The following is a 26,322-nucleotide window of genomic DNA, read 5'->3' on the forward strand; positions in this document are numbered from 1 at the left end:
AAATGCCAAAAGGAAGAATTGTGACATGAAAAGAGGTCTGATGAGAAAACCAAAGGTAACCATAGGATACTGGCTCTTTAAAGAAGAAGACGGAGGGAGGAGTTTCACGTCCACTAGAATGGCGAGGGGCGGGGCTCTCATGAATATTGATCAGCTGATTTGTTCCTAGAGACAGAGCGCAGCTGGATGTCAGTGATTTGATTGAACTAGCGAGAACACCTCGCAACATAACGCATTACAATATACAGTCATATCTTTTAGCATATAACATTTGGACACGCAAAAAATAACTTTTTCTGAATAGGAGCAGAACAAAAAGCCTTGTTCAAAACAGCTGCTGTCAAGGTACTTCAAGATTTCTTAGATTTTTTTTTTTTAAATCTTAACTTCTTTTGAAAGACATTTCAACACTGAAGCAAAGACCACCCTAACTGCACGTATGGACACCATCCTGGACAGTTTCGGCTCGGAGAAACTTTTCCCCAGCACCAACCTGTTGGACCTGGAGGACCTGAATGAGGGAGATTTTCTCAACAATGTGGTGAGTGGGCTTATCTTTCCGTGTTCAAACGTAGCCTATATGTCTTTGTCGTTCTGTAGATGTTGAACAGTCGTTGATAATAATGATGACACAATTCGTTATAATTGGGAGAGCCATTCGTGTTAACGTCTAGTAGCCTAAAGGCTCGACTATTTACGCATATGGCTGCAATGTGTCAGACTGTCTGCAGACTGTAGCGCTCTCGGTAAATATCCCTCGTCCGTCCGTCCGTCCGTCTACCAGCCAGATGCCGGCTCCGTCGCATGTGTCTCTGAAACGCAAGGTAAACACCCAGCGGCTCGGTGGATTTGCTCAGCTGTGTAGATGGAGCTGTATTTCTCAGCCCTGCCGGATCTAGGGTGGGCGTGTTACTGACAGACCTAATCCTGGATCCTGTATCCGGCTCAGGTTATCAATGAGCTCTCTCATAGGCTGGTACAGGCTCGATAACGCGATGTAGAAGTGTGTAGCTGAATAGAATTGATCCTACAACATATGGCCACAATAATGTATGAAAGGTCTTATGAACTGTTTATATGCCATTAATAATGGACTGGATCCCTGGAATGGATCCCTCACTAATCATTAAATTAATATGGTGAGCGTGTTTGTGTGTGTGTGTGTGTGTGTGTGTGTGTGTGTGTGTGCGTGCGTGCGTGTGTGTATGTGTGTAGAGTAGTGTGTGTGTGTGTGTGTGTGCGTGCATGCGTGCGTGCGTGTAGCATACATGCAGTGTGTGTGTGTGTGTGTGTGTGCGTGTGTGCCTGTAGCATACATGCAGTGTGTGTGTGTGTGTGTGTGTGTGTGTGTGTGTGTGTGTGTGTGTGTGTGGAGCGGTACTAGAGGTCAGTAGTGGGGAAACTGGGATGGTGGAGTGGGGTTATTAGAGAAGTGTGGTGAGCAGTCTGGAACAGCTCCCCTAAAGGGTTTAAATACGTTCCACTATGACTCATACCAAGGACAGAGAGAGAGGGAGAGAGAGAGGGAGAGAGAGAGGGAGAGAGAGAGAGAGAGAGAGAGAGAGTACAGAGAGTACTGAGAGAGTACAGAGAGAGAGAGTACAGAGAAAGGGGACGAGAGAGAAAGGGAGAGTTGATTGAGATCCTAACTTTCTCTCTCTCTCTCCTTTTCTGTTCCTCCTCTGAACTGTACTGCACATCCACTGTCCTTTGGGAAGAATACATATTTGATAGATGTGAATCTCGGCAGACCTCTTCACTGCCTCGGCCTGTCAGCTGCTAGCCCCACTCTGAGACGACACGGACTCCAGTCCAAAGCTCAGCTGGGAGATGTTCTTCTCTGGCCTCAGATCTGGACTGGCATTGGAAGCATTGAAGGTCCCTCAAACTGTCAATGGGGGCTGTAGTCTTATAATGGCCCCGGATATCAACACTGCTGGACCAGGCCAGGGCTCCGTAGCAGTGGGCCTGTGGGCCTCAATGGGCTGATCATGGGGGTGGAGGTCTGGAGGACAGACCCAGATGAAGGCTCCTGTCTGGGAGAGGAGGCCACATAGATATGGATCCTCTGGAGGACTGGAGGCTGGGGGACTGGGTATCATGCTGGGTCTGAGGCTGGAGGATTGGGGGCTGGGTCTGAGGCTGGAGGATTGGAGGCTGGGTCTGAGGCTGGAGGATTGGGGGCTGGGTCTGAGGCTGGAGGATTGGGGGCTGGGTCTGAGGCTGGAGGATTGGGGGCTGAGTCTGAGGCTGGAGGATTGGGGGCTGGGTCTGAGGCTGGAGGATTGGGGGCTGGGTCTGAGGCTGGAGGATTGGGGGCTGGGTCTGAGGCTGGAGGATTGGGGGCTGGGTCTGAGGCTGGAGGATTGGGGGCTGGGTCTGAGGCTGGAGGATTGGGGGCTGGGTCTGAGGCTGGGGGATTGGGGGCTGGGTCTGAGGCTGGAGGATTGGGAGCTGGGTCTGAGGCTGGAGGATTGGGGGCTGGGTCTGAGGCTGGAGGATTGGGGGCTGGGTGACTTGGTATAATGCCGGGCCTGAGGCTGCAGGGCAGGGGCAGGGGTCCCTCATTGAATGGACCTTTTATGCATCGCAGTTTGAATGGTCGCAAGTCAAACCCTCCCAGTGACACCCTGGGGCAGGGGACGGGGGTACGGGATCGGGCGGGGTGGGGCGGGGTAAGGTAGACTGGGGGGCGCACGCGTTACTGTTTGTTTTACTGACTATTATGGGATATAAATAGTCCAGCCAGGGTCATTAAAGGATCTCTTCTGTTTAGGGTTTTGGGTCTACTTCTTATTTATAGCTAGGAATGGCGTGGCTGTCGTACAGTAGGTGTGTGTGTGTGTGTGTGTGTTTGTGTGTGTGTGTGCCGGTCTCCTCTCTGAGCTCCTAACCCGCCTGGCTGCAGGTCTAATTGCAGGGGAGGTGCAGATCAGAGCAGATAGGCAGCCTGCTGGCGGGGCTGCGTCGTGTGTCTGAGCTGACATCAGAGGAATGCGGTGAGCCCCCGTGATACCGGGGAGATTTCTTTAACCATGGGGGGAAGAGATCTGAGAGGCTGGGTACGGGTGCCTCCGCATTGATGTGTGCGCGGGTGCGCGGGTGAGCATAGAGTCTGGTGTGTGTGAGTATGTGTGTGTGTGTGTGTGTGTGTGTGTTACCCCACCTGTGCGAGTGTCCAGTACATCTGGCCCCCGGTCAGGCCAGCAGGTGGAGGGGCGTCTCTCAGACTGGGGGGGGTGGGGGGGCGTCTCTCAGACTGGAGGGGGTGGGGGGGCGCGACTGGGCATGTCAGGAAGACAGCGGAAGAGGAGGGGGGGTGGCGGAGAGGAGGAGGACGACATTCCTTCCCAGCAGCCAGCCAGGTTTCTGCAGGGATATTCCTGCCCCCCCCCTCCCCCTCCCCCCGCCCCCCATCCCCCAGAGAGGCAGATCTGGGGAAGACCAGAAGAGAGCTGTGCGCCGGCCAGATGTAATGTACACAAACACACATGTGTAGAGGGCCGGGCTCGTCTGCCGTAGCTTCGGAGCGGAACTCTGCGCCTAAGGCCTCGGCGTCCACTGTAATGGACAATGTCCAATGTCCTGGCTAGTTAGCGACCGCTGTAGTTCTGTACGTCTTCCTTAAGTCCTAGCTAGCTAACGGAGCTTAGCTAATGCGTGTCTTCGGTGTTTTGATGCGCACAAGGGAGTGTCCGTCTCCTGGCCCAGGGATGTTTCATAACACAGGATCCGGCCTGACAGGCAGACCTGCGTGGAGTGATACCTCCATGTTGCGTCTGCGTTGACGGCAGAATGAGGAACGTGACGCATAAACATGCGCCAGAAAAGGTCAGGTATTTAAGAGCTCCTTCTGTCTCTTCATCCCTCCCTCCCACTCTCTCTGTTTCACCTGCGTAACTCAGGAGAATACAAAAGGTGTGGTGGCTAAAGTGCCCTGCCTCCAGGCAAACACACACACACACACCCACAGGCTCACGTGCGGAATGAGACGGAGCTTGAGATGCCCGGGGGGTGTACTAAATTGCAAGAGCGTGTGTTCCGTCAGACCAGTTCTATTTTTGTCTCATATCACTCCTGTCATGTAACTGTTCCTAACTGCTCTCCTAGTAAACCACTGGCTCCGAAAACCATTTCTTCTCCCAAAACCAGTCAGAGTCCATGACGCCTATCTGTGATCGTCAGCCTTTCTTATCAGCTCCCTGCAAACACGCGTAATACCTGACAGATCAGCCACTGTTTGCTGATATCTGATGCTCTAGGAATCTAGATCCTTGTTGTGTTTAGCGGACATCGGATCCAGCTCATTGTTGCGGCCGTCCCTCTCGAACCCTCCACACCCCCATGGCTAAACGAGCTTCCTGGTATCGGCAGCATTGTATCTGTGTGTTTCCGGCAGTTCTCACAGAGCTGGGACATTCCAGGGACCAGCCCTCCACTGTTTACCTGCTGGTCTCCCCGAGGACTAGACCAGGAAGAGACATGCTACTTCACACTATACACTAGTCATCACAATAGAATCTGAATCTGAATCTGAAATAGACTCCACTATTACCTAACACTGAACCCCCTAGAAAATCAACTGATCAAATCACTCATTTGTTTCAGTAAACAGCTGGAGGTGTGTGTGTGTGCGCGCGCGTTTGTGCGTGCGTGTGTGTTGAAGAGAGGAAGGCAGACAGGGGAAGTCTGGAACACATTGTTAGGATGGAGGATAAAATCGAGAGGAGGAGAGATAGAGAGGAGAGAGGAGACAGAGAGAGAAAGAGAGAGAGAGAGAGAGAGAGAGAGAGAGAGAGAGAGAGAGAGAGAGAGAGAGAGAGAGGCTGGGAGGAAATTCCTCTTATTGTATCAGTGCCATACAGGGTAGATGCCCTCTGAAGTGATGAACCTCCTGAAGAGCACAGAGACCGGCCGGACCTGCTAGACCTCCCCACACCACATTCCCTAATAACACCCTTTTGTGATCCTTCAGGACCACGCTCTGGGTCAGATGACTCTCCCATGAAGAGTCCACCTCTGGGCTGGGAGTCAATTACTTTTCCACATGGAAGCAAAGCAGCCGATTCTAGGTCCAACCCAGGCTCGGGTATCGGGGAACGGGAGTTCGAGATACCAGCGAGAGTCAGACAGAGTCCAGATTCCAGAGACCGTCGGAAAGAGGCAGGAAGAAACGGAGAGACCGGAGAGTTTGGGAGAGTCCGGGGAGAGGGGCTAGACAGGAATGGGGTGGCTGTGATGCAGTAAGCACCCCCCACCCCGAGCACTCCCCCCCCCCCTAGCACTCCCCCCAACCTCACCCTAACCTAGTCACCACAGGCTGTGAATAGAGCTATAATGAGCAGGCCGGCAGGCAGCCCAGTGACACACAGCGGCCTGTCTGCTGTCTGTCTCCTGGGGCTCAGCTGTGGTTTCTACCCCCTCGCCTGCTGGAGGAAGCTGCCTCTCACTAGCAGTTTAACAACCAGCAGCAGGAGCAAAGAAGCAGGAGCAGCAGCAGTCTGGTCTGGTCTGGTCTGGTCTGGTCTGGTCTGGTCTGGTCTGGTCTGGTCTGGTCTGGTCTGGTCTTGGTCTTCTCTCTTTTGCTCTGCTCTGGTCTGGTTTGCTTTGGTCTGCTGCTCTGGTCTACTCTGGTCTGGTCTCATTTGGTCTGCTCTGGTCTGGACTGCTCTGGGCCGCGTTTCCCGATAAAGAACCTTCTTAAGGAACCCTTCTTAAGCAACCCTTTGTATGGGAGTTAAGAAGTAATTTGGAGTTAAGTGCTTCTTAACTCGTTCGGGAAACCTGGCCCTGGTCTGCTGCTCTGCTCTGGTCTGGTCTGGTCTGGTCTGGTCTGGTCTGGTCTGCTCTGCTCTGCTCTGCTCTGCTCTGCTCTGGTCTGGTCTGGTCTGGTCTGCTCTGCTCTGCTCTGCTCTGGTCTGGTCTGGTCTGGTCTGGTCTGGTCTGCTCTGCTCTGCTCTGCTCTGCTCTGGTCTGGTCTGCTCTGGTCTGGTCTGGTCTGGTCTGGTCTGGTCTGGTCTGGTCTGGTCTGGTCTAGTCTAGTCTAGTCTGGTCTGTCCTGCTCTGCTCTGTTCTGCTTTATAATTGAAGCGTTTAAGACAGAGAGTTTTGTCAGTGAGTTCATACTGGAGGTTAACCAGGACATTGATCTGCTACTCAACTGTAGGACAGGAGATGAATGATAATGTGATGAGTTTCAGTGTTAACTGAGGTACCTGAGGGTAGGAACACGCTCAGCTGCATGCATCATAGACCGCGTCTAATACATGATTTAGACAGAGAAGCTGGACTGATACAGTGTGGGCTAGTCTGAAGGGGGTTCTTTTCTTCTGTGGCGTTGTTGGATACCTCCTTGTTCTTCCGAGTGACATTTCGAGTGACAGGAAATCGTTGTTATTTCTCTGTGGTGGTTTATCTAGCGGTTTAATCTCTCTCTCGTGCACAAACAGAGGATGTGAGTTTGACGTGTTCCTGTTTGTAGTTCTATAGTCCTGATGGCGTCCTCTAGCAGCTAGAGGCTCAGATGTGGAGTGTCAGAGGCCAACAGGTGCACACACACACACACACACACACACACACACACACACACGCGCGCACACACACGCGCACACACACACACACACACACACACACATCATCATCATCAGGTGTATCAAGTTCAATGTAATAACTGATTATGGGTTGTATGAGTGTATGTGTGTGTGTGTGTGTGTGTGTGCTAGAGAGATCGTCCGTGTGTGTGTGTGTGCTAGAGAGATTGTCCTATCAGGCTCATATCTGGGCCCAGCTGAGAGCCAGGTGATGTCAAACTGCAGCCTTGTCAATACAGAGGTCATGCCAGGTCATGTCAGGTCACGCTAAGCCAGAGTCACACAGGGAACCCCACAGACTGCAACTGCTCTGAGCGCTTCTTCACAGTATAGAGAATTCATAACCCTCTATTCATAATGGTTTGAGTGTCCAAAGTGCTAAACTCTCACACTTCAGCACCCCACTTGGAAAACTGCTTCTCACAGAATTCTAGTGTACTTCACTTCTTATCTATTATTTACGCTGGCCTAGAAGTTTCTTGTAAACGACTCCAGAGAAACCCTGGCCAACACGGATACGCCTCTTTTACTTTCTCTGCTCTCCCTTTTTCCCTTCCCTTCCCTCTCTCCCTCTTCTCTTTCTTTCTCTTGCACACTCCTCTCTTCTGTCTCTCTCTTTTTTTCTCTCTCTCTCTCTCTTTCTCTCTGTTGCAGATTGAGGTACATCTGAGCCACATAGCTCTCATTCCACTGGCTTTCTTGGCGTCAAACTTTTATTGACTGATTTATTTTTCCTTTTAAAACGTGCTTTCCCCCCCCTCCCCTCTCTCTCTCTCTCTCTCCCTCTCTCCCTCCTCCTCCTCTCCGGCAGAGCAGAGTTGCACCATGCGAGCCTTGCACTCCAGTTTTCCTCGGCAAGCGCCTGGCTAATTTACATGCTCCGCTATGATTGGCCCAGGAGCCGACAGAGTTCTTGAATCAGCTGCAGGAATGTGAGGCAGCTGAGCGGTCGTAGGGAGGAGCATGGCTGACTGGAGCGGCATGGCTGACTGGAGCAGCTGAAAACCCTACTCAGATTTACAATTTGGAAGTTTCGTCATTGTCCCTTTTTTTATTTCTCTTATATGAAAGAGTGTCTATAGGTCTCCCATGGACCACCGTGAAAGACCACTAATTTAACCTTGGAGCAGACAGACAGACAGACAGACAATGACTGTACTTCTCTGTACCTTCTTGCACAGCTGTCTGGGTGTTGGTGGGTGCTGGGTATGTGTTCAGGCAGATCTCAGGTAGAGAGAGGCCAGCTGGATCTACTCAAAACTACAGCAGCCCAGAGTTAACCACACTGGTTAAGCTTTCTGTCTACCTGTCTGCCTCTCTCCCCCCACTCTCACATGTGTCCCTCCCCCTAACCCGAACCCCCAGCCACAGAGGGATTTTAATGAGAGGGTGTGCAGAGTAGTACCCCCCCCACTCCTCCCCCTGTCAGTGACTTGCTCTCCATTCCAAACCTGCACTACCTGCCAGGAGACCCCGAGAAACACCTGGGATCAGGGGGGGGGGGTCTCCTTCACTATCCTTCACTCTCCTTCACTATCCTTCACTCTCCTTCACTCTCCTTCACTATCCTTCACTCTCCTTCACTCTCCTTCACTATCCTTCACTCTCCTTCACTATCCTTCACTCTCCTTCACTATCCTTCACTCTCCTTCACTCTCCTTCACTCTCCTTCACTATCCTTCACTCTCCTTCACTCTCCTTCACTATCCTTCACTCCTTCACTCTCCTTCACTCTCCTTCACTCTCCTTCACTCTCCTTCACTCTCCTTCACTCTCCTTCACTATTCCTCACTCTCCTTCACTATCCTTCACTCTCCTTCATTCTCCTTCACTCTCCTTCACTATCCTTCACTATCCTTCACTCTCCTTCACTCTCCTTCACTATTCCTCACTATCCTTCACTATCCTTCACTCTCCTTCATTCTCCTTCACTCTCCTTCACTATCCTTCACTCTCCTTCACTCTCCTTCACTCTCCTTCACTCTCCTTCACTCTCCTTCATTCTTCTTCACTATCCTTCACTCTCCTTCACTATCCTTCACTCTCCTTCACTCTCCTTCACTATCCTTCACTATCCTTCACTATTCCTCACTATCCTTCACTCTCCTTCACTATCCTTCACTATCCTTCACTATTCCTCACTCTCCTTCACTCTCCTTCACTCTCCTTCACTCTCCTTCACTCTCCTTCACTCTCCTTCACTATCCTTCACTCTCCTTCACTCCTTCACTCTCCTTCACTATCCTTCACTCTCCTTCACTCTCCTTCACTATCCTTCACTCTCCTTCACTATCCTTCACTATCCTTCACTATCCTTCACTCTCCTTCACTCTCCTTCACTATCCTTCACTCTCCTTCACTATCCTTCACTCTCCTTCACTCTCCTTCACTATCCTTCACTCTCCTTCACTCTCCTTCACTCTCCTTCACTATCCTTCACTCTCCTTCACTATCCTTCACTCTCCTTCACTATCCTTCACTCTCCTTCACTCTCCTTCACTATCCTTCACTCTCCTTCACTATCCTTCACTCTCCTTCACTCTCCTTCACTCTCCTTCACTCTCCTTCACTCTCCTTCACTATTCCTCACTATCCTTCACTCTCCTTCACTATCCTTCACTATCCTTCACTCTCCTTCACTATCCTTCACTCTCCTTCACTATCCTTCACTCTCCTTCACTCTCCTTCACTCTCCTTCACTCTCCTTCACTATCCTTCACTATCCTTCACTCTCCTTCACTATTCCTCACTATCCTTCACTATCCTTCACTATCCTTCACTCTCCTTCACTCTCCTTCACTCTCCTTCACTCTCCTTCACTATCCTTCACTCTCCTTCACTATTCCTCACTATCCTTCACTATCCTTCACTCTCCTTCATTCTTCTTCACTATCCTTCACTCTCCTTCACTATCCTTCACTCTCCTTCACTCTACTTCACTCTCCTTCACTCTCCTTCACTCTCCTTCACTCTCCTTCACTATCCTTCACTCTCCTTCACTCTCCTTCACTCTCCTTCACTCTACTTCACTCTCCTTCACTCTCCTTCACTATCCTTCACTATCCTTCACTCTCCTTCACTATCCTTCACTATCCTTCACTCTCCTTCACTCTCCTTCACTCTCCTTCACTCTCCTTCACTCTCCTTCACTATCCTTCACTCTCCTTCACTATCCTTCACTATCCTTCACTCTCCTTCACTCTCCTTCACTATCCTTCACTCTCCTTCACTATCCTTCACTATCCTTCACTCTCCTTCACTCTCCTTCACTCTCCTTCACTCTCCTTCACTATCCTTCACTCTCCTTCACTCTCCTTCACTATCCTTCACTCTCCTTCACTATCCTTCACTATCCTTCACTCTCCTTCACTCTCCTTCACTCTCCTTCACTCTCCTTCACTCTCCTTCACTATCCTTCCCTATCTTTTACTATCCTTCATTATTCTTCATTATGTTTATGTTTATCATGGTTCCCCATTAGCTGTCGCAGAATGACAGTTACAGTTATCTTCCTAGCGAATCCTAGGGAATCTATCCTGCACTATCCTTCACAATGACTCCACACTCCTGTCCTTCATCAACCTCCTACTCCCAAATCCCCCCTCCTCCCCCCTCCTCTCCCCTGCTCTCCCCTGCTCTGCCCTCCCCTCCCCTCCCCTCCCCCCTCCTCTCAGACAGACAGACAGACAGACAGACAGACAGTACACCCCAGGTGTTAGACTATAATTGTCGTCTACACAGAGGTTTGTAATTACACTCATCACCAGTGAAATGACAGATCAGGCTGATTGTGATCGAGCCAAGTGTGCATGCATCCGCGTGTGTATGTGTATGTGTGTGTGTGTATGTGTGTGTGTGTGTGTGTGCGCGCGCATGCATGCGTATGTGAGTGTGTGTATGTGTGCCACCCATAAGGCCCAGAGAGGGTGTTTTCATGATTGAGGGGTTCCTCCCTAAAGGGCCGGCCGGCTCCCCTGCCTCCGTTTCTTGTGGTCGCGAGTGCAAACAATCGTCATGGTGACTCCACCAAAAAGGAGCGTGTGATGTTATTTTTGCTGCCGAATATGACCCACATTCAGTAGTCTGCCCTGCCTGTTTAAATGGCTCAGGCCTGGTTAAAGAGAGGGTAGCAGGAGCGCGGGGAAGAAAAGGCCTCTGTGTCTCGGACTCTCCTCCCACTCCCCTCTCTGGAACTCCGTGAGGGGGGAGAGAGCAGGGGAGGGAGAGAGGAGAGGAAGGGGGGTGGCAGAGAGAGGGGAGGGAGAGGGGGAGACGGGAGAGAGGGGGGAGGGAGAGAGAGAGAGGGGGAGACGGGAGAGAGGGGGGAGGGAGAGAGAGAGGGGGGAGAGAGAGAGGGGGAGAGGGGAGGAAGAGAGAGAGAGGGGGAGAGAGAGAGAGAAAGAGGGGGAGAGAGAGGGGAGGGAGAGAGAAAGAGGGGGAGACGGGAGAGGGGAGAGAGAGGCGAAGGAGAGAGAGAGAGGAGAGAGAGGGGGAGAGAGAGGGGGAGACGGGAGAGAGAGGGGAGAGAGAGAGAGGGGAAGGAGAGAGAGGGGAAGGAGAGAGAGAGAGAGAGAGAAGGGAGGGAGAGAGAGGGGAGAGAGAGGGAGACGGGAGAGAGAGGAAGACGGGAGAGAGAGGAAGAGAGAGAGAGAGAGAGAGAGGGGAGGAAGAGAGCACCAGACCATATGTGAGTGCTGCTGGGTAGAATTGCATCAGCATGTGTTGCGTCACCATTTCTGGTGTTGTCCAGCCTTGACAGAATCCCAGACCGCTAGCGAGCTCACCAGCCGGACAATTTAGCAACAGTAATAATAACTGATGGTATGCAACCACCGGTGAAGGTTTGGGTTGGGATTAGAATCAGTCGATACTAGTAAGTCGAATATTTATTCATAGTTGAGCATCTACAGACCATCTATAAGGGGCCTCTCAAAGTAAAGAGTTATGTTTATACTACTCAGCCTGGTCTGTAGTCACATCCTCCACTCAGAGCACAACAGGAACAGGGTAGGAACCTCCATGTGCTGATGAAAGCTTCTGGGTGGGACGGCCTCTAAACACACTCTTGCTGTGCTCCTCAACTGTCAGCTTGGTGTTGTGTGGTCCGACCCTGGGAGCACACGAAAGGACCACACGCGGCCCAGGACACTTTTAGTCTGCGAACACACGCACACGCACAAGCACACACACACACACACACACACTGACAGCTGTATTGTTTTCAGACATGTACGTCTGACCACTCCTCATGACACTCCCCTCTACTGAAAACACAAACATACTGCAGGTCGCAGGTCGCTGGAATGTCCTGCACTCACACCTACAGTACAAACACACACACACACACACACACACCCTTGTATCCTACAATCACACACACACACACACACACAAACACACACACACACACACACACACCTGTATCCTACAAACACACACACACACACACACACACACACACACACACACCTGCATCCTACAAACACACACATATGCACACCTGTAATTACAAACACACACACACACACACACACACACACATACACACACACACACACACACCTATACAATGGTGCCTGCAAAAACAAACCCACACTCATAAAAGCAGCCAGGTCACTCTGCTGGCCTGACACCTCCACAATAGAGTAGAGTAGAGTAGAGTAGAGTAGAGTAGAGTAGAGCAGAGCAGAGCAGAGTAGAGTAGAGAGTAGAGCAGAGCAGAGCAGAGCAGAGTAGAGTAGAGTAGAGTAGAGTAGAGTAGAGCAGAGCAGAGCAGAGCAGAGTACAGTAGAGCAGAGCAGAGCAGAGCAGAGCAGAGCAGAGCAGAGTAGAGTAGAGCAGAGCAGAGTAGAGTAGAGCAGAGCAGAGCAGAGCAGAGCAGAGCAGAGCAGAGTAGAGTAGAGTAGAGAGCAGAGCAGAGCAGAGCAGCGTAGAGTAGAGTAGAGTAGAGTAGAGCAGAGCAGAGCAGAGCAGAGCAGAGCAGAGTACAGTAGAGTAGAGTAGAGTAGAGTAGAGTAGAGTAGAGTAGAGTAGAGCAGAGCAGAGCAGAGCAGAGCAGAGCAGAGTAGAGTAGAGTAGAGTAGAGTAGAGTAGAGTAGAGTAGAGTAGAGCAGAGCAGAGCAGAGCAGAGCAGAGCAGAGCAGAGCAGAGTAGAGTAGAGCAGAGCAGAGCAGAGCAGAGTAGAGTAGAGTAGAGTAGAGAGCAGAGCAGAGCAGAGCAGCGTAGAGTAGAGTAGAGCCAAGCAGAAAATAGCAGAACCGAGTACAGCAGAACAGAGCAGAACAGATTACAGCAGAGCAGAAAACAGAGCTGGCTGTTCGCTACTGGCTGCTACATCTGGAAGGTTATTGTCCATGACAGGCCACCAGTTGTGTGTGTGTGTGTTTGTGTGTGTGTGTGTGTGTGTGTGTGTGTTTGTGTAGCTGGCAATGATCAGGTGGAAAATCCGTCTTCTCCAATGTGACGGTAGGCTAGGAGGGATCCTGTGGGCCCGTGGGCGTGAGGGAGCTGCTCTGGTCCTAGTGAGGTCCAGAGAACCCTTCTCCACATCTCCAGGAGGACATGATCAGATCTGGAGTCAGATCTCCCGCACCGGTGGCTGACCGTCTGTCTGTAGGAGTGGAACAACAGTGACAGACCATGTGACTCATACACACAGCAGCTCGCATCGCTGTCTCCCCTTATCTCCGGCACAGTAAAGGCCGATATAGGCTTCGTCTGTTGACATTTTGTGCAACGGACAATCGATCGCAACGCGTAGCTATCATGACGGCGTCTGTGACGTCATCAGGAAATCAAAAGTCTTCAGGAGGGAAGGAGGACATGTGTTCTTACAAGCCCTTTGACAGATACAGCTGCACATCATCAACATTTTTGGAATCCCTCAAACGTGCGATCGTTTGACGTGAGAAGGGTTGCATGCAGTGTTCTTGTGCGTGTTGTTGGAGGATCTCCCTGTTCCTGTTCTCTCCTAACTCTCTCTCCCTCTCTCTCTCTCCCTCTCTCTCTCTCCCTCTCTCTCCCTCTCCTCCACCCTCTCTCCTCCACCCCCCCTACCCCCTGTAGCCCTTCTCAGAGCAGATGGAGGATTTCTCCAGTGAGCTGTTCTGCAGCTTCTTTGACGAGGGGCTGCTGGCAGAGCGAGGCCCCCTGCTGACCATGGACATGGACCCCCCCGCCAGCCCCGACATCCAGGCAGAGCACAGCTACTCCCTCAGTGGAGACTCCGCCCCCCAGAGCCCATCCATGTCCATCAAGATGGACGAGGACGAAGGTGAGAGGGAGGGGCTACCTGGGTTCTTCTTCTTTTGTGGTTTGCTCTGCGTCAGAAGGCTACCTGGGGAGAGGCTTCTTCTGTGGTTCTGGGTCATGGTGACTGCCTGGGTTAGCTCTTATTCTGTGGTTCTGGGTCATGGTGACAGCCTGGGTTAGGTCTTCTTCTGTGGTTCTGGGTCATGGTGACAGCCTGGGTTAGCTCTTATTCTGTGGTTCTGGGTCATGGTGACAGCCTGGGTTAGCTCTTATTCTGTGGTTCTGGGTCATGGTGACAGCCTGGGTTAGGTCTTCTTCTGTGGTTCTGGGTCATGGTGACAGCCTGGGTTAGCTCTTATTCTGTGGTTCTGGGTCATGGTGACAGCCTGGGTTAGGTCTTCTGTGGTTCTGGGTCATGGTGACAGCTTGTCTTCTTGGTCTGCTTCTTCTTCTTCTTCTTCTTCTTCTTCTGCTTCTTCTACTTCTTCTTCTTCTTCTTCTTCTTCTTCTTCTTCTTCTCTTGTATTTATATATCTTCACACGTATGTGCCTCAGCCTTAGCTCCCTCAGTTTTATTTCCCAGTATCTCTGCGTTCTCTATAAGGTCTTTCCCTCCCCGCGTCCCCCCTCCGTTCTCCCCCGTTCTGCGACACGTTCTCCGTTCCTGCCCTATCTCCTGGAGCTCCTGCTCCTCACAGAGAACCGCTGAGAACAGCTGAGCTCACTGAGCACGCTCCAGCCTGGCCCTGCCCACCCAGCGCAGGCAGCCTAGGAAGTCTGGGGATTCCAGGCACGCTGCCAACAAACACACACACACACACACACATGCGCGCACACACGCTCTGACAGGCCATGTGGCTTGGGCAGCCCTTGCACTGACTCCAAGCTGCAAATGTTTCTCTTCTGTCTCTGCCGCTGGAGGAAAAAAGAGATACAAAATAAAAAAGGGGATCTGCTTTCCAGCTCAGCCGGCCGGCCAGATGAGAGGAGGCCTGGGGGCTGGGGGCTGGGGGGAGGTGAGGGTTAAGGCTAGAATGTGTCTTGGCTCACAGGGAGAATTGCATCACGCAGTTAGACGAAAGCCCAGGGAGGCCGGAGGCCGAGGCTGGGGCCGGGGGTTCGGGGGTTTTGGTGGAAGCGAATGAGGCATAACCCCTATTCTGGGAAGGAGGGCGGAGGGGGTAGCCCCGTATTCCGCAGTGTGTCCTAACCACAGTTTCGTACATACAGGACGATACCGTTAGCCCGCCACCCCCCACCTCAGCACTCTGAGAAGACCGTGGAACAACACCGTGCTGGGTCTGATGAAAGAGTGACTGTATAGAAAGCCATCATTGTGTGTCACACACTTTTGCCGGCCTGGAGGTGTGTGTGACAGCAGATATGATCTGACCCCCTGTGCGTCTTCAGGTGACCGGGTTGATGACCGTAGCTGTTAGCGCTAGCGCTGGTAATTGTGGGGGTCACGCCGCTCGCTGCTCCTGCTCTGCGTGCTGCCCATGCGGGCAGGGGATCGAATCGCCACACTGCCTGTCTGTAGGGGGATGGAGGGGGGTAGAGGAGGAGGAGGAGGAGGAGGGGGTAGAGGAACAGGAGGAGGAAGGGGTAGAGGGGGAGGTAGAAGGGAAGGGGGGAGACATCCAAGGGGTAGCTTTACTGGCCTCCCTCTAGGTGCAACATGGAGATCAAACCAAGGAGGTCGTAATACCGGGAGGTGATCAAACCCCCCAAAAGCTCCCCACTCAGAGCTAACGAGCTTAACGAGCCTCTGCCCCCGTCTCCGCCCCTCTGTAGCACTGGGGCGGGGAGGGGAGGAGGGGAGGAGTAGAGAGTGGTAGAGAAGGCTGGAAAGGTAGCGGATGTGGGAGACCCCTTTCCCCCTGCCTGTAAACTTCAAAGTAAACCCTTAGGAGTTGTGACGCACGGCCTTATGGGTACAGTAAGGCCAGGCTGGAGTTGTGTCCTCTCCAGCTGGGCCAATCAGCAATTGGCAACCCAGTCATGTGTGTGCGTGTGTGCGTGTGTGCGTGTGTGTGTGTGTGTTTGTGTTTCCGTTACTGTAATCTAATCGGAAACCTGTACACTTTGAAGCCTTCTAGAGCCAAGAGACTAAAGATGCTGACGTGTTCAGTTCTCCCCTCCTGTTGGGTGCAGTCTGAAGACATTAAGCCCCCAGTGGGAGTGGAGTGTGTGTGTGTGTGTGTGTGTGTGTGTGTGTGTGTGTGTATGTGTGTGTGTGTGTGTGTTTACACCCTGCGCCCCCCACCTGTGTTGTGTTAGTTTAGAGGGACATGAAAGAGCAGCCCTCCACCTTTATAAGCCTGGAGAGGAGAGGGCTTTGTCCACTAGCCAGGAGATATTAACGAGACTCTTGACAAAGAGAGGCTTTACTCTCCTCCCTCTCTCTCCTCTCCCCATCCCTCCTCTCCTCTCCCCCTCTCTCCCCTCCTCTTCTCCTCTCTCCTCTCCTCTTCTCCTCTCCTCTCCTCTCCTCTTTTCTCCTCTCCTCTCCTGCTGGGTGACTCATTAACAGACAGGATCTGGTATAGAGATCTGCTCCTCCAGGCTGTGGTTGTCCAGGCTGGGGGCTGAGAGAGTGAAAGCTAGGGGTCAGGTGGTTCCTGTTAGCCGTGGGTCATAAAGAGGGTCCACTCCACACACACACACACACACACACACACATGCGCGCGCACGCACACACACACACGAACACACACACTCCTATCTCCCCTGCTGATCCTCGCTCCCCTGCGGCAGCATCATCCAGAGAGTGAAACACACAGTAAACAAGCAGACCATCTATTGTGCTGTCCGCTAATCCTAATATAATCCAATCCCGGGTCGACAGAACTGCCCGCGGCCCCATACTTCCTTTACCCTGACCCCTGCTTCCTGACCTCTGACTCTCCAGGATGGTCATATCTTTGAATTGGGACAAAACAGCTAAACTCTGATGAAAACCTATTGATAATGTATCTGCTTCCTTGGGCCACACAGACGCTACTCTGATCTAATTCCTCTCTCCCCCTGTCTCCTCTCCAGAGTTCGAGGGCATGTGGAACTTCAGCCAGGACCTGACGGCCATTTTGGTAAAACAGGAGCCAGGTCAGGGGGTGGAGCCTATTTCTGCAGGCCCCGCCCCCCAGCCCCTCACCCTGGCCCCCCCTCCCCACAGGACCGCCCCACGGGACACGGTGAGAGACCAGAGCTCCTTCCCTGTGTGTGTGCGTGTGCGTGCGTTCGCGTGTGTGTGCGTGTGTGTGTGCGTGTGCGTGTGTGTGTGTGCGAGAGTGACTGGTCTCTGATGTTAACACTGCAGACCGCAGGATGCACAGATAGAAGCATGTAAGATAAACAGTGACGGAGACATAAATCAGCCGACACTCTGCTTAGAGAAGCGGAGCTCTGGGGTCCAGGGTTCCTGTGTTGCTGCTGCAGAGCAATGAGGCCAAACCACTAAAAACCTGGAATGCTCAGAATATGCGGACATGCGTCTAAATAACGTCAGATAAAACCGTTTGTCATGATTTCCAGAGGTGTTAATATGTAAGCAATGCAAAAAAAAGGAGGCAAGGAATGCTATCACTGATATTTCTAATTTGGAGACGTTTTCCCCTCTGTTCTAGGTATTATGTTATAGCTTTTCCCTCTATTCTTAGTAGTGTGTTTTTTAGGGGTTTTCTCACTGATCTGAACCAGAACATTCTGTTTCCAGGACTTGATCATCTTGTGACTCATACGTGAAGCTGTTTTAATACCACTGATAAACCACTGGTCCACTGCACTCCTGCTGGACCTCAGCTGAAACATGTAGCGCAGTCTTGTCGTTTGTCTGTCTGTCGTGTTGTTGTTTATCCGTTCTGTCTGTTGTCTTGTTGTAGAGTTGCAGAGATGCCAGCGAGACCTCTGTGCCCACCATCAAGGCGGAGCCCAGTGAAAACAGCCAGTTCCCCGGCGTTCCAACAGGTGGGCAACATCCTCTCACTGGGCAGAAGGAGGTCTTCTGTTTCCTCCTGACCAGACAAGGCGGGAGGTTTTTTAGGACATCAAAGAACCTGCTCGATTTGAGGCTGCAATTGATGATATCATTTTGCGTCAGTTCTGCTTGATAATATCTCCTCTACTGTAGAGACTAGAGAATGAGGGTCTGAGTGTTTGGTTCACAGGTGGCTAGCCCCTGTTGACTTTATAGTATTTACTGTAGTGTCGCGCCCGTGTGTGTGTGTGTGTGTGTGTGTGTGTGTGTGTGTGTGTGTGTGTGTGTGTGATGCAGATGTGTGTAGGGGAGACCAGTGTGCGTCACGGTGACTCGCTCAGTTACCCATGACACACCACCTGAGACCACTTTAACAGTTAGACCCACCCTGCCCCCCCCCCCCTGCCCTCTCCACACCTCCTTCATCCATCTCTCTCTGTTTCTCTCTGTCAGAGTGACAGACGCTTGCTCTGTCACACTTTCCCTGCCTCCCTCCATCTCTCTCTCTCTCTCTCTCTCTCCAGCTCTTTCTTTCTCTCTGAGTCTCTCTCTCTCTCTCTCTCTCTCTCTCTCTTTCTCTGAGTCTCTCTCTCTCTTTCTTCCTCTCTACCCTCCTCAGTCTGTCTCTCTCCATCTCTCTCTGGGTCGTTAGTGTGACAGAGCAAGTGATGGACTTCCATGATTTATCTCTTGCTGAGGTTATCCTTCCTCCCTGTCCCCCAGATAGGACGGCTCATATGGTCATATTCATATGAATATATAGATGGATATGGTCATATTCATATGAATATAGATGGATATGGTCGTATTCATATGAATACATAGATGGATATGGTCATATTCATATGAATATATAGATGGATATGGTCGTATTCATATGAATATATAGATGGATATGGTCATATTCATATGAATATATAGATGGATATGGTCATATTCATATGAATATATAGATGGATATGGTCATATTCATATGAATATATAGATGGATATGGTCATATTCATATGAATATATAGATGGATATGGTCATATTCATATGAATATATAGATGGATATGGTCATATTCATATGAATATATAGATGGATATGGTCATATTCATATGAATATATAGATGGATATGGTCATATTCATATTAATACATAGATGGATATGGTCATATTCATATGAATATATAGATGGATATGGTCATATTCATATGAATATATAGATGGATATGGTCATATTCATATTAATACATAGATGGATATGGTCATATTCATATGAATACATAGATGGATATGGTCATATTCATATGAATATAGATGGATATGGTCGGTTGAATATTTACAGTGATGGGATTCTAAGCCGCCAGCTGTGATGAGCGTGGTGAAGTGATGAGGGTGGTGAAGTGATGAGGGTGGTGAAGTGATGAGGGTGGTGAAGTGATGAGGGTGGTGAAGTGATGAGCGTGGTGAAGTGATGAGGGTGGTGAAGTGATGAGGGTGGTGAAGTGATGAGGGTGGTGAAGTGATGAGCCTGGTGAAGTGATGAGGGTGGTGAAGTGGCAGATATTCACTACCCAGACAGACGGGGCTGAAGGAGGAGAAGACACACCCCTCATGCTTTTACCAAGGAGATTAGAGTTGCATTAGAGACAGTTCGCCTTCTTGTATACGGTTCAAAAAGATGGTTAGAGTAGAGTAGAGTAGAGTAGAGTAGAGTAGAGTAGAGTAGAGTAGAGTAGAGTAGAGTAGAGTAGAGTAGAGCTGAGCTGAGCTGGCCGTAGACTGTGTGGCCCAGACAAGAGGCCAAGACACTTTTATTGAACCGGGTGTCGCTGGATGAGTTTTCTTGCAATATACGGCCTCATATGAGTACCATGTGTTTGACAGTAAATCTTCTGGACTCCAACACCATCCAGCTCCATGTCCAGCCCAGCCTAGCGTGGCCTAGTTTAGACTGCCTCAGTCCACCCCAGGGTCAGCCTAGCCTAGTCCACCCCAGGGTCAGTTAAGCCTAGTCCAGCCCCAGAGTCAGCTTAGCCTAGTTTAGACTGCCCCAGTCCAGCCCAGGGTCAGCCTAGCCCAGTCCAGCCCAGGGTCAGTCTAGCCCAGTCCAGCCCAGGGTCAGCCTAGCCCAGTCCAGCCCAGGGTCAGCCTAGCTTAGTCCAGCCCAGGGTCAGCCTAGCCCAGTCCAGCCCAGGGTCAGCCTAGCCCAGTCCAGCCCAGGGTCAGCCTAGCCCAGTCCAGCCCAGGGTCAGTCTAGCCCAGTCCAGCCCAGGGTCAGCCTAGCCCAGTCCAGCCCAGGGTCAGTCTAGCCCAGTCCAGCCCAGGGTCAGTCTAGCCCAGTCCAGCCCAGGGTCAGCCTAGCTTAGTCCACCCCAGGGTCAGCCTAGCCCAGACCAGCCCAGGGTCAGCCTAGCCCAGTCCAGCCCAGGGTCAGCCTAGCTTAGTCCACCCCAGGGTCAGCCTAGCCCAGACCAGCCCAGGGTCAGCCTATCCCAGTACAGCCTAGTCCAGCCTCAATTCCAGCAGTGTCTTCATAAAGGGGCAGTCATGTCTTCTTTGTGTGTGCCCGTCTCGTGCCCCCCTGCTCCCTCACCTCCCCAGCCAGAACCAACACCATCAGGCCCCTGTCCCTGTGGACTCTGGACCAGAACCAAGCTAAACGCAGCCGGGCCACACCACTTCTGGTCTGGCCTTAGGTTCTTCTGGGTCTGGGTTTGCGTCTGGGATCTGGGTCTGTCTGAGCACACACACTCTTCTCTCCACCCCCCCACCCCCATCTCTCCATCTCTATATCTCTCCATCTCTCCATCTCTCCATCTCTCCATCTCTATATCTCTCCATCTCTCCATCTCTCCATCCTGTCTAAGCTGATTTAGTCTGAGGGTCCTGCTGGCTGGTGACCTGAATAACTTCTGACTGGCTGAAGCACTACCTCTCTCTTTCTCCCTCTCTCACTCTCTCTCTCTCTCTCTCTCTCTCTCTCTCTCTCTCTCTCACACACACACACACACACACACACACTTTCTTCCACCCTCTCCCTTTCTCTCTCCCTCTCCCTCTCTTTCCTACACATTCTCTCTCTCTCTCCCACCCCCTCTCTCTCTCTGTATGTTTGGTCTGGCTCAGTCCTGGTGGTTCTGGTCCATGTGGCTCCTGATCACCCGGCTCTGTCTCAGGAGATGTGGATGTGCGCTGCGCTCTCCCCGGTCCGGACCAGATGGACTATCCTCAGCGTGACTCTGATGCGTCTCCACACAGTAGCTCAGAACGGGGCCCCGAGTCTCTCAACAGCGCGGCCGCTAGCAGGGGCCCCTACAGCAGACGAGGGGTCGCTTTTAATGGGATAAAGAGGAGGCGGCTACCCGCGACGGTTGATGAGATTTCAACCTGTCAGAGTTATTGGCTCGTTTCACTAACCCCTCCTCCCCTCCTCCCTCCCCCTCCCCTCCCCCTCGCAGACGAGCAGCTGCAGTTGCCCCCCACCCCACCCAGCAGCCACGGCAGCGACAGCGACGGCTCCCAGAGCCCCCACTCCCTCTCCCCCTCCAGCCCGTCCCGCCTGCAGGCGCGCTCCTCCGCCGCCATCTCCACCTCCCCCCTGCTCACCGCCCCGCACGTAAGTACCCCGGCCCCCCGCCCCGCCCCTACACCTCCTCATCCCTTCCTCATCCCTCCTCACCCTCCTACGCCTCCCCCCTGCTCACCGCCCCGCACCCGTACCCCGGCCTCGCCCCTCCCCTCACCCCCGCACCTCCTCATCCCTTCCTCATCCCTCCTCACCCCCCTGCACCTCCCCCCTCCTCCCCCACCTACACCTCCCCCCTCCTCCCCCACCTACACCTCCCCCTTCCTCATCACTTCCTCATCCCTCCTCACCCCCCTACACCTCCCCCCTCCTCATTCCTTCCTCATCCATCCTCGCCTCACGGCGCATAAATACCCTGCTCCACCGCTACCTCTTCCTCTACCACCCCTCTTTACCCCCTCTACCACCCCTCTTTAACCCCTCTACCACCCCTCTTTACCCCCTCTACCACCCCTCTTTAACCCCTTTACCACCCCTCTACCACCCCTCTTTAACCCCTCTACCACCCCTCTTTAACCCCTCTACCACCCCTCTTTAACCCCTCTACCACCCCTCTTTAACCCCTCTACCACCCCTCTTTAACCCCTCTACCACCCCTCTTTAACCCCTCTACCACCCCTCTTTAACCCCTCTACCACCCCTCTTTAACCCCTCTACCACCCCTCTTTAACCCCTCTACCACCCCTCTTTAACCCCACTCCCTCAGAACACATAGTCTGACCTCTGGATTCGGGGTCAGTTTTGATTTGTCCGTTTGCGGCTTTGTAGCATGTGTGTTTGCCTCTATTTATATTATCCCCATGTTCTGTGTGTGTGTGTGTGTGTGCGTGTGTGTGCGTCTGTGCGTTTGTGCGTGCGTGCGTGCGTGTGTGTGTGTGTGCGTCTGTGCGTGTGTGCGTGTGTGTGTGTGCGTGTGTGTGTGTGTGTCTGTGTGGTTGCATGTGTGTGTGTGTGTGTGTGTGCATACCTCCCTTGCTCAGCCACCCACCGTGCACAGTAACAGATGCGATCTGGTCAGCGGAACTATAAACCAAATGAAATGAGGGAATAGAACAGAACCGTGCTGGACGAGCCTGGATGAGCCCGCGGGCGCTGGACACTTTTATTCATTTACACTATTTCTCCTTTAACTCATACAGCATGGGGAACTATTGTGAGAGATCTGTGTCCCTTGTAGAAGAGCCTTGTGAATCACAGGTGTTAGACGCGTTCCTATAATGAACACACAAAAAAAAGAACACAGCGGTTAAAACCAACATGGAATGAGCTGCAGGAAACCTCGGGTCAGGTTGTCTCCTCAGCAGGGCTGTCCTGACTCCTGCTCCTCTCCTGCTCCTCTCCAGAAGCTGCAGGGAACCTCAGGGCCCCTGATGCTGACGGAGGAAGAGAAGAGGACCCTGATAGCCGAGGGTTACCCCGTTCCCAACAAGCTGCCCCTCACCAAGACAGAGGAGAAGGCTCTGAAGAGGGTCCGACGCAAGATTAAGAACAAGGTACTGTAGAGAACGCACGCCTGCTGGTGAGGAGTCATCTTCTGACTCCACAGAGCTCTGTAGAACCATTCATAACAATAGAAGAACCCTCTGAGGTTCCAGATAGAACCCTCTGAGGTTCCAGATAGAAGCCTTTGATTAGCCTTCAGCTAAAAGGGTTCTGTCTGACCTTAAAACGGTTACGTTACACACCTGAAAAGGGAGGCTTTACATTTTGCAGACTTACAATGTTTTGTTCTGATCTCTCTGGTCTCTCTGGTCTCTCTCCAGATCTCAGCACAGGAGAGTCGCAGGAAGAAGAAGGAGTACGTGGAGTGTCTGGAGAAAAAGTGAGTGATAAAATCCTCTTGAACTGCTCTCTTTCTTTTCTTCTCTCACTCTCTCTCCGTCTCTCTCTTTTCTCTTTTTTTCACTGTTCCACCGTTCCACAGTATCCCTCAGCTCTCATCCATCAGCACTCATCCCTCAGCACTCATCCCTCAGCTGTCATCCCTCAGCACTCATCCCTCAGCTCTCATCCCTCAGCACTCATCCCTCAGCACTCATCCCTCAGCACTCATTCCTCAGCTCTCATCCCTCAGCACTCATCCCTCAGCTCTCATCCCTCAGCTCTCACCCCTCAGTACTCATTCCAGCCCTCATCCATCAGCACTCATTCGAAAGCCCTCAGCTCTCATCCATCAGCATTCATCCCACAACGCTCAGCACTCATCCCTCAGCACTCATTCCACAGCCTTCAGCTCTCATCCATCAGCACTCATCCCTCAGCTCTCATCCCTCTGCGGTTTTTAGTGTGGCTTAGTGAGAGGGTGAGGAATAGTAATAAACTATCCTATACTGTCTCCAAGGACAGACTGGGCTGAGTGAATGAGTAAAAAAACCTGTGTGTTTGTGTGTGACTGTTTTCATTAAAACAAAAAGCTGTGTGCTGTATTCATTATAACAACCAAATGTGTGTGTATTGCAGGGTGGAGAACTTCAACTCGGAGAACAATGACCTGTGGAAGAAGGTGGAGACACTGGAGAGTGCCAACAGGTGAGGCAGTTTGTGTGCGTGTGTGTGTGTGTGTGCGTGTGTGTGTGTGTGCGTGTGCATGATGCTGCATTCCAATCACCTCGGGGGCTGGGATTTCCTGAGTTCGCCATCAAAAACGTCACAAAAAATGTCACCTGAACTTGGATTTCCGCCATTTTAAGCCGCGGGGGAATCTTCCCCGACCTGACCAACAGCTTACAGCTGCCAATGTAAAAATCAAGATGGCTGCTCTGCGAATCAACAATAAGTGAAAGCTGTAATAAGACTGTTTATTAGCCCTTCTGTCTTATTTGTGTCTCATTAAATCAGGCGTACACACAATACTGTCCAACTACAGTGAACAATGTTGCTACGGTGTTCGTATGTGCAAAATATAATATGAGAGAGAGAGAGAGAGGGAGTGTGAGTGTGTGTGTGTGTGTGTGTGTGTGTGTGTGTGTGTGTATGTGAGAGAGAGAGGGAGTGGGAGTGGGAGTGGGAGTGTGTGTGTGTGTGTGTGTGTGTGTGTGTGTTTGATCGAACATGTTGCTCCCTGTAGACTACTGTTAGTCTACTGACAGGCCCTTGTCCCAGCTGTCCTTAACAGGGGTGTCCAGCCCACCAGCCAGAGAGCCAGTTACAGGCCTGGAAAACCTGCTCTTGTATGATGATGCATGTGACCAATAAACTTGACATATAAAAGGCCTGGGGGGCAGCTCCCTGTGTGGGAGCCTGGAATTACGCATGGAGTGTGTGTGTGTGTTGGTGTGTGTGTGTGCTGGGTTTCCCAGCAGGGTGGAGACACAGCTCTGATGTTCTCTACACTCTGGGACCCCAGGGGGCCAACCACAGCCCTCCCACCTCCATGGAACCCTCTGACTCGGCATGAAGAACACGTAGAACACACACCTAGAACCCTCTGACTCAGCAGCTAGAAAACCAGCATCTAGAACACCTAGTACAGACCTAGAACCCTCTGACTCGGCAGGAAGAATGGCTAAAACTCTCTGACTCAGCAGCTAGAAAACCAGCAGCTAGAACATCTAGAACACACGCACGCACGCACGCATGCACACACACACACACACACACACACACACACACACACACATACAGAGCACAACTCTTTGATTCAGCCTCTGGAACATGGTTTCAATTCAGATTCAGACTCAGACTTTTATAGCCAAGTAGGCTCGCGCCTGCGGTACCAGGAACATGCCTTGGTCTGTCAGTGCACGACAATAAACACGGTGCAAGAACAAGACAGAACCGTGTAAAGTACAACAACAAAGTGAAGTCTAGAACACACACCTAGAACCCTCTCTGATTGTACACCGAGCGGACGGCTACAGTGAGACACAGACTGTAGGAACCCTGTTCCCATCCTACCCAGCCTCCAGCCTACCAGCTGAGCGGGATTAAGGGGGGTTTCTGTAGAAACAGGCCGTCACACATACTGATATCTCCCTCCGGAATCTTCTGGAATCTTCTGGTTCCTCACAAGGCATACAGCATTCGCCTCTCCCTCTGTCTGTCTGTCCCTGCGGGGATCTGTGTTGTTTCTACCGTACATCACAGCGCGCGTGTGTGAGTGCGCGCACGCGTGCGTACTTGTGTGTGTGTGTGTGTGTGTGTGTGTGTGTGAGAGAGTGTGTATACTGTCCATCCCCACTGACTGGGTTAGTCTGTCTGACCCACCGTGGCTCAGTTGATCTGGGGGAGGTGATGATGTAACAGTCTTGCTGTGAAGGACCCTCTTTTTCCACCAGCGATGTTTCCATTGGGAGTTCACTGTTAGCGCCGACACACAAACTACCTATGTACCCGAACGGACCACTGTGTGAGACAACTGTCTTTCAGCAGACGCTGTCTGCAGACTGCCTTGTTTTTTTGCGCTTCTGGAGTAATTCACAAGGACTTCACTGTATCGGTTCATATAAAGTTATTAAAGTTGTTAGATTTATATCTATTCCAGTGTTATGGCCGCATGGTGGTTTTTATGGTAAATTGTTTCATGATGTTGTGAGAAGTCTCGTGCAGCCTGGCACCAGTCGTGTGTCGGGGTATTACAGGGACACAGGCGCCCTCTTGTGGCGGCGGCCTGTAAGTTAATTTTGAGGCTCAGATTGATAATGCCAGTGGAACCTAGCACTCCAGAGACAACTCTGATCCTCAAGTCTTGACTGAGGATGTCCTTACCAATATCAGTCTACTGAATCATAAACATTACAGTTTTAACCTCCCGGATTAAATACCTAATCTTTTGGGTTGTATATTTTCACCTTAACACTAATAAATCCTCTTGGTGAGTGAGATGAACATAGAGGGAGAGAGAGAGAGGAAGGGAGTGAGAGAGAGAGAGAGAGAGAGAGGAGAGTTTATATGCGTTGTAGTGTGTAGGAGGTAAAGTAGGTGTCTTCAA

The 26,322-nt window shown here is 51.6% G+C and overlaps 1 protein-coding gene across 1 annotated transcript in view; it reads left to right on the plus strand.

Annotated features, from left to right (window-relative positions):
- Positions 1-439: 439 nt before the first annotated feature.
- creb3l1 (cAMP responsive element binding protein 3-like 1) overlaps positions 440-26,322 on the plus strand; it is a gene marked incomplete at both ends in the record, with an annotated part of 30,580 nt that continues 4,697 nt past the window's right edge. Inside the window, 8 exons of the mRNA XM_084437318.1 lie at positions 440-541; positions 13,656-13,863; positions 16,884-17,035; positions 17,723-17,807; positions 21,265-21,422; positions 22,736-22,885; positions 23,156-23,214; positions 23,853-23,921. Of these exons, the coding sequence (XP_084293444.1) occupies positions 440-541; positions 13,656-13,863; positions 16,884-17,035; positions 17,723-17,807; positions 21,265-21,422; positions 22,736-22,885; positions 23,156-23,214; positions 23,853-23,921 (983 nt within the window). The remainder of the gene's footprint in view (positions 542-13,655; positions 13,864-16,883; positions 17,036-17,722; positions 17,808-21,264; positions 21,423-22,735; positions 22,886-23,155; positions 23,215-23,852; positions 23,922-26,322) is intronic.

Source organism: Borostomias antarcticus (genome assembly GCF_949987555.1).
Source record: "Borostomias antarcticus genome assembly, chromosome: 4".
Classification (NCBI taxonomy): Eukaryota; Metazoa; Chordata; class Actinopteri; order Stomiiformes; family Stomiidae; genus Borostomias; species Borostomias antarcticus.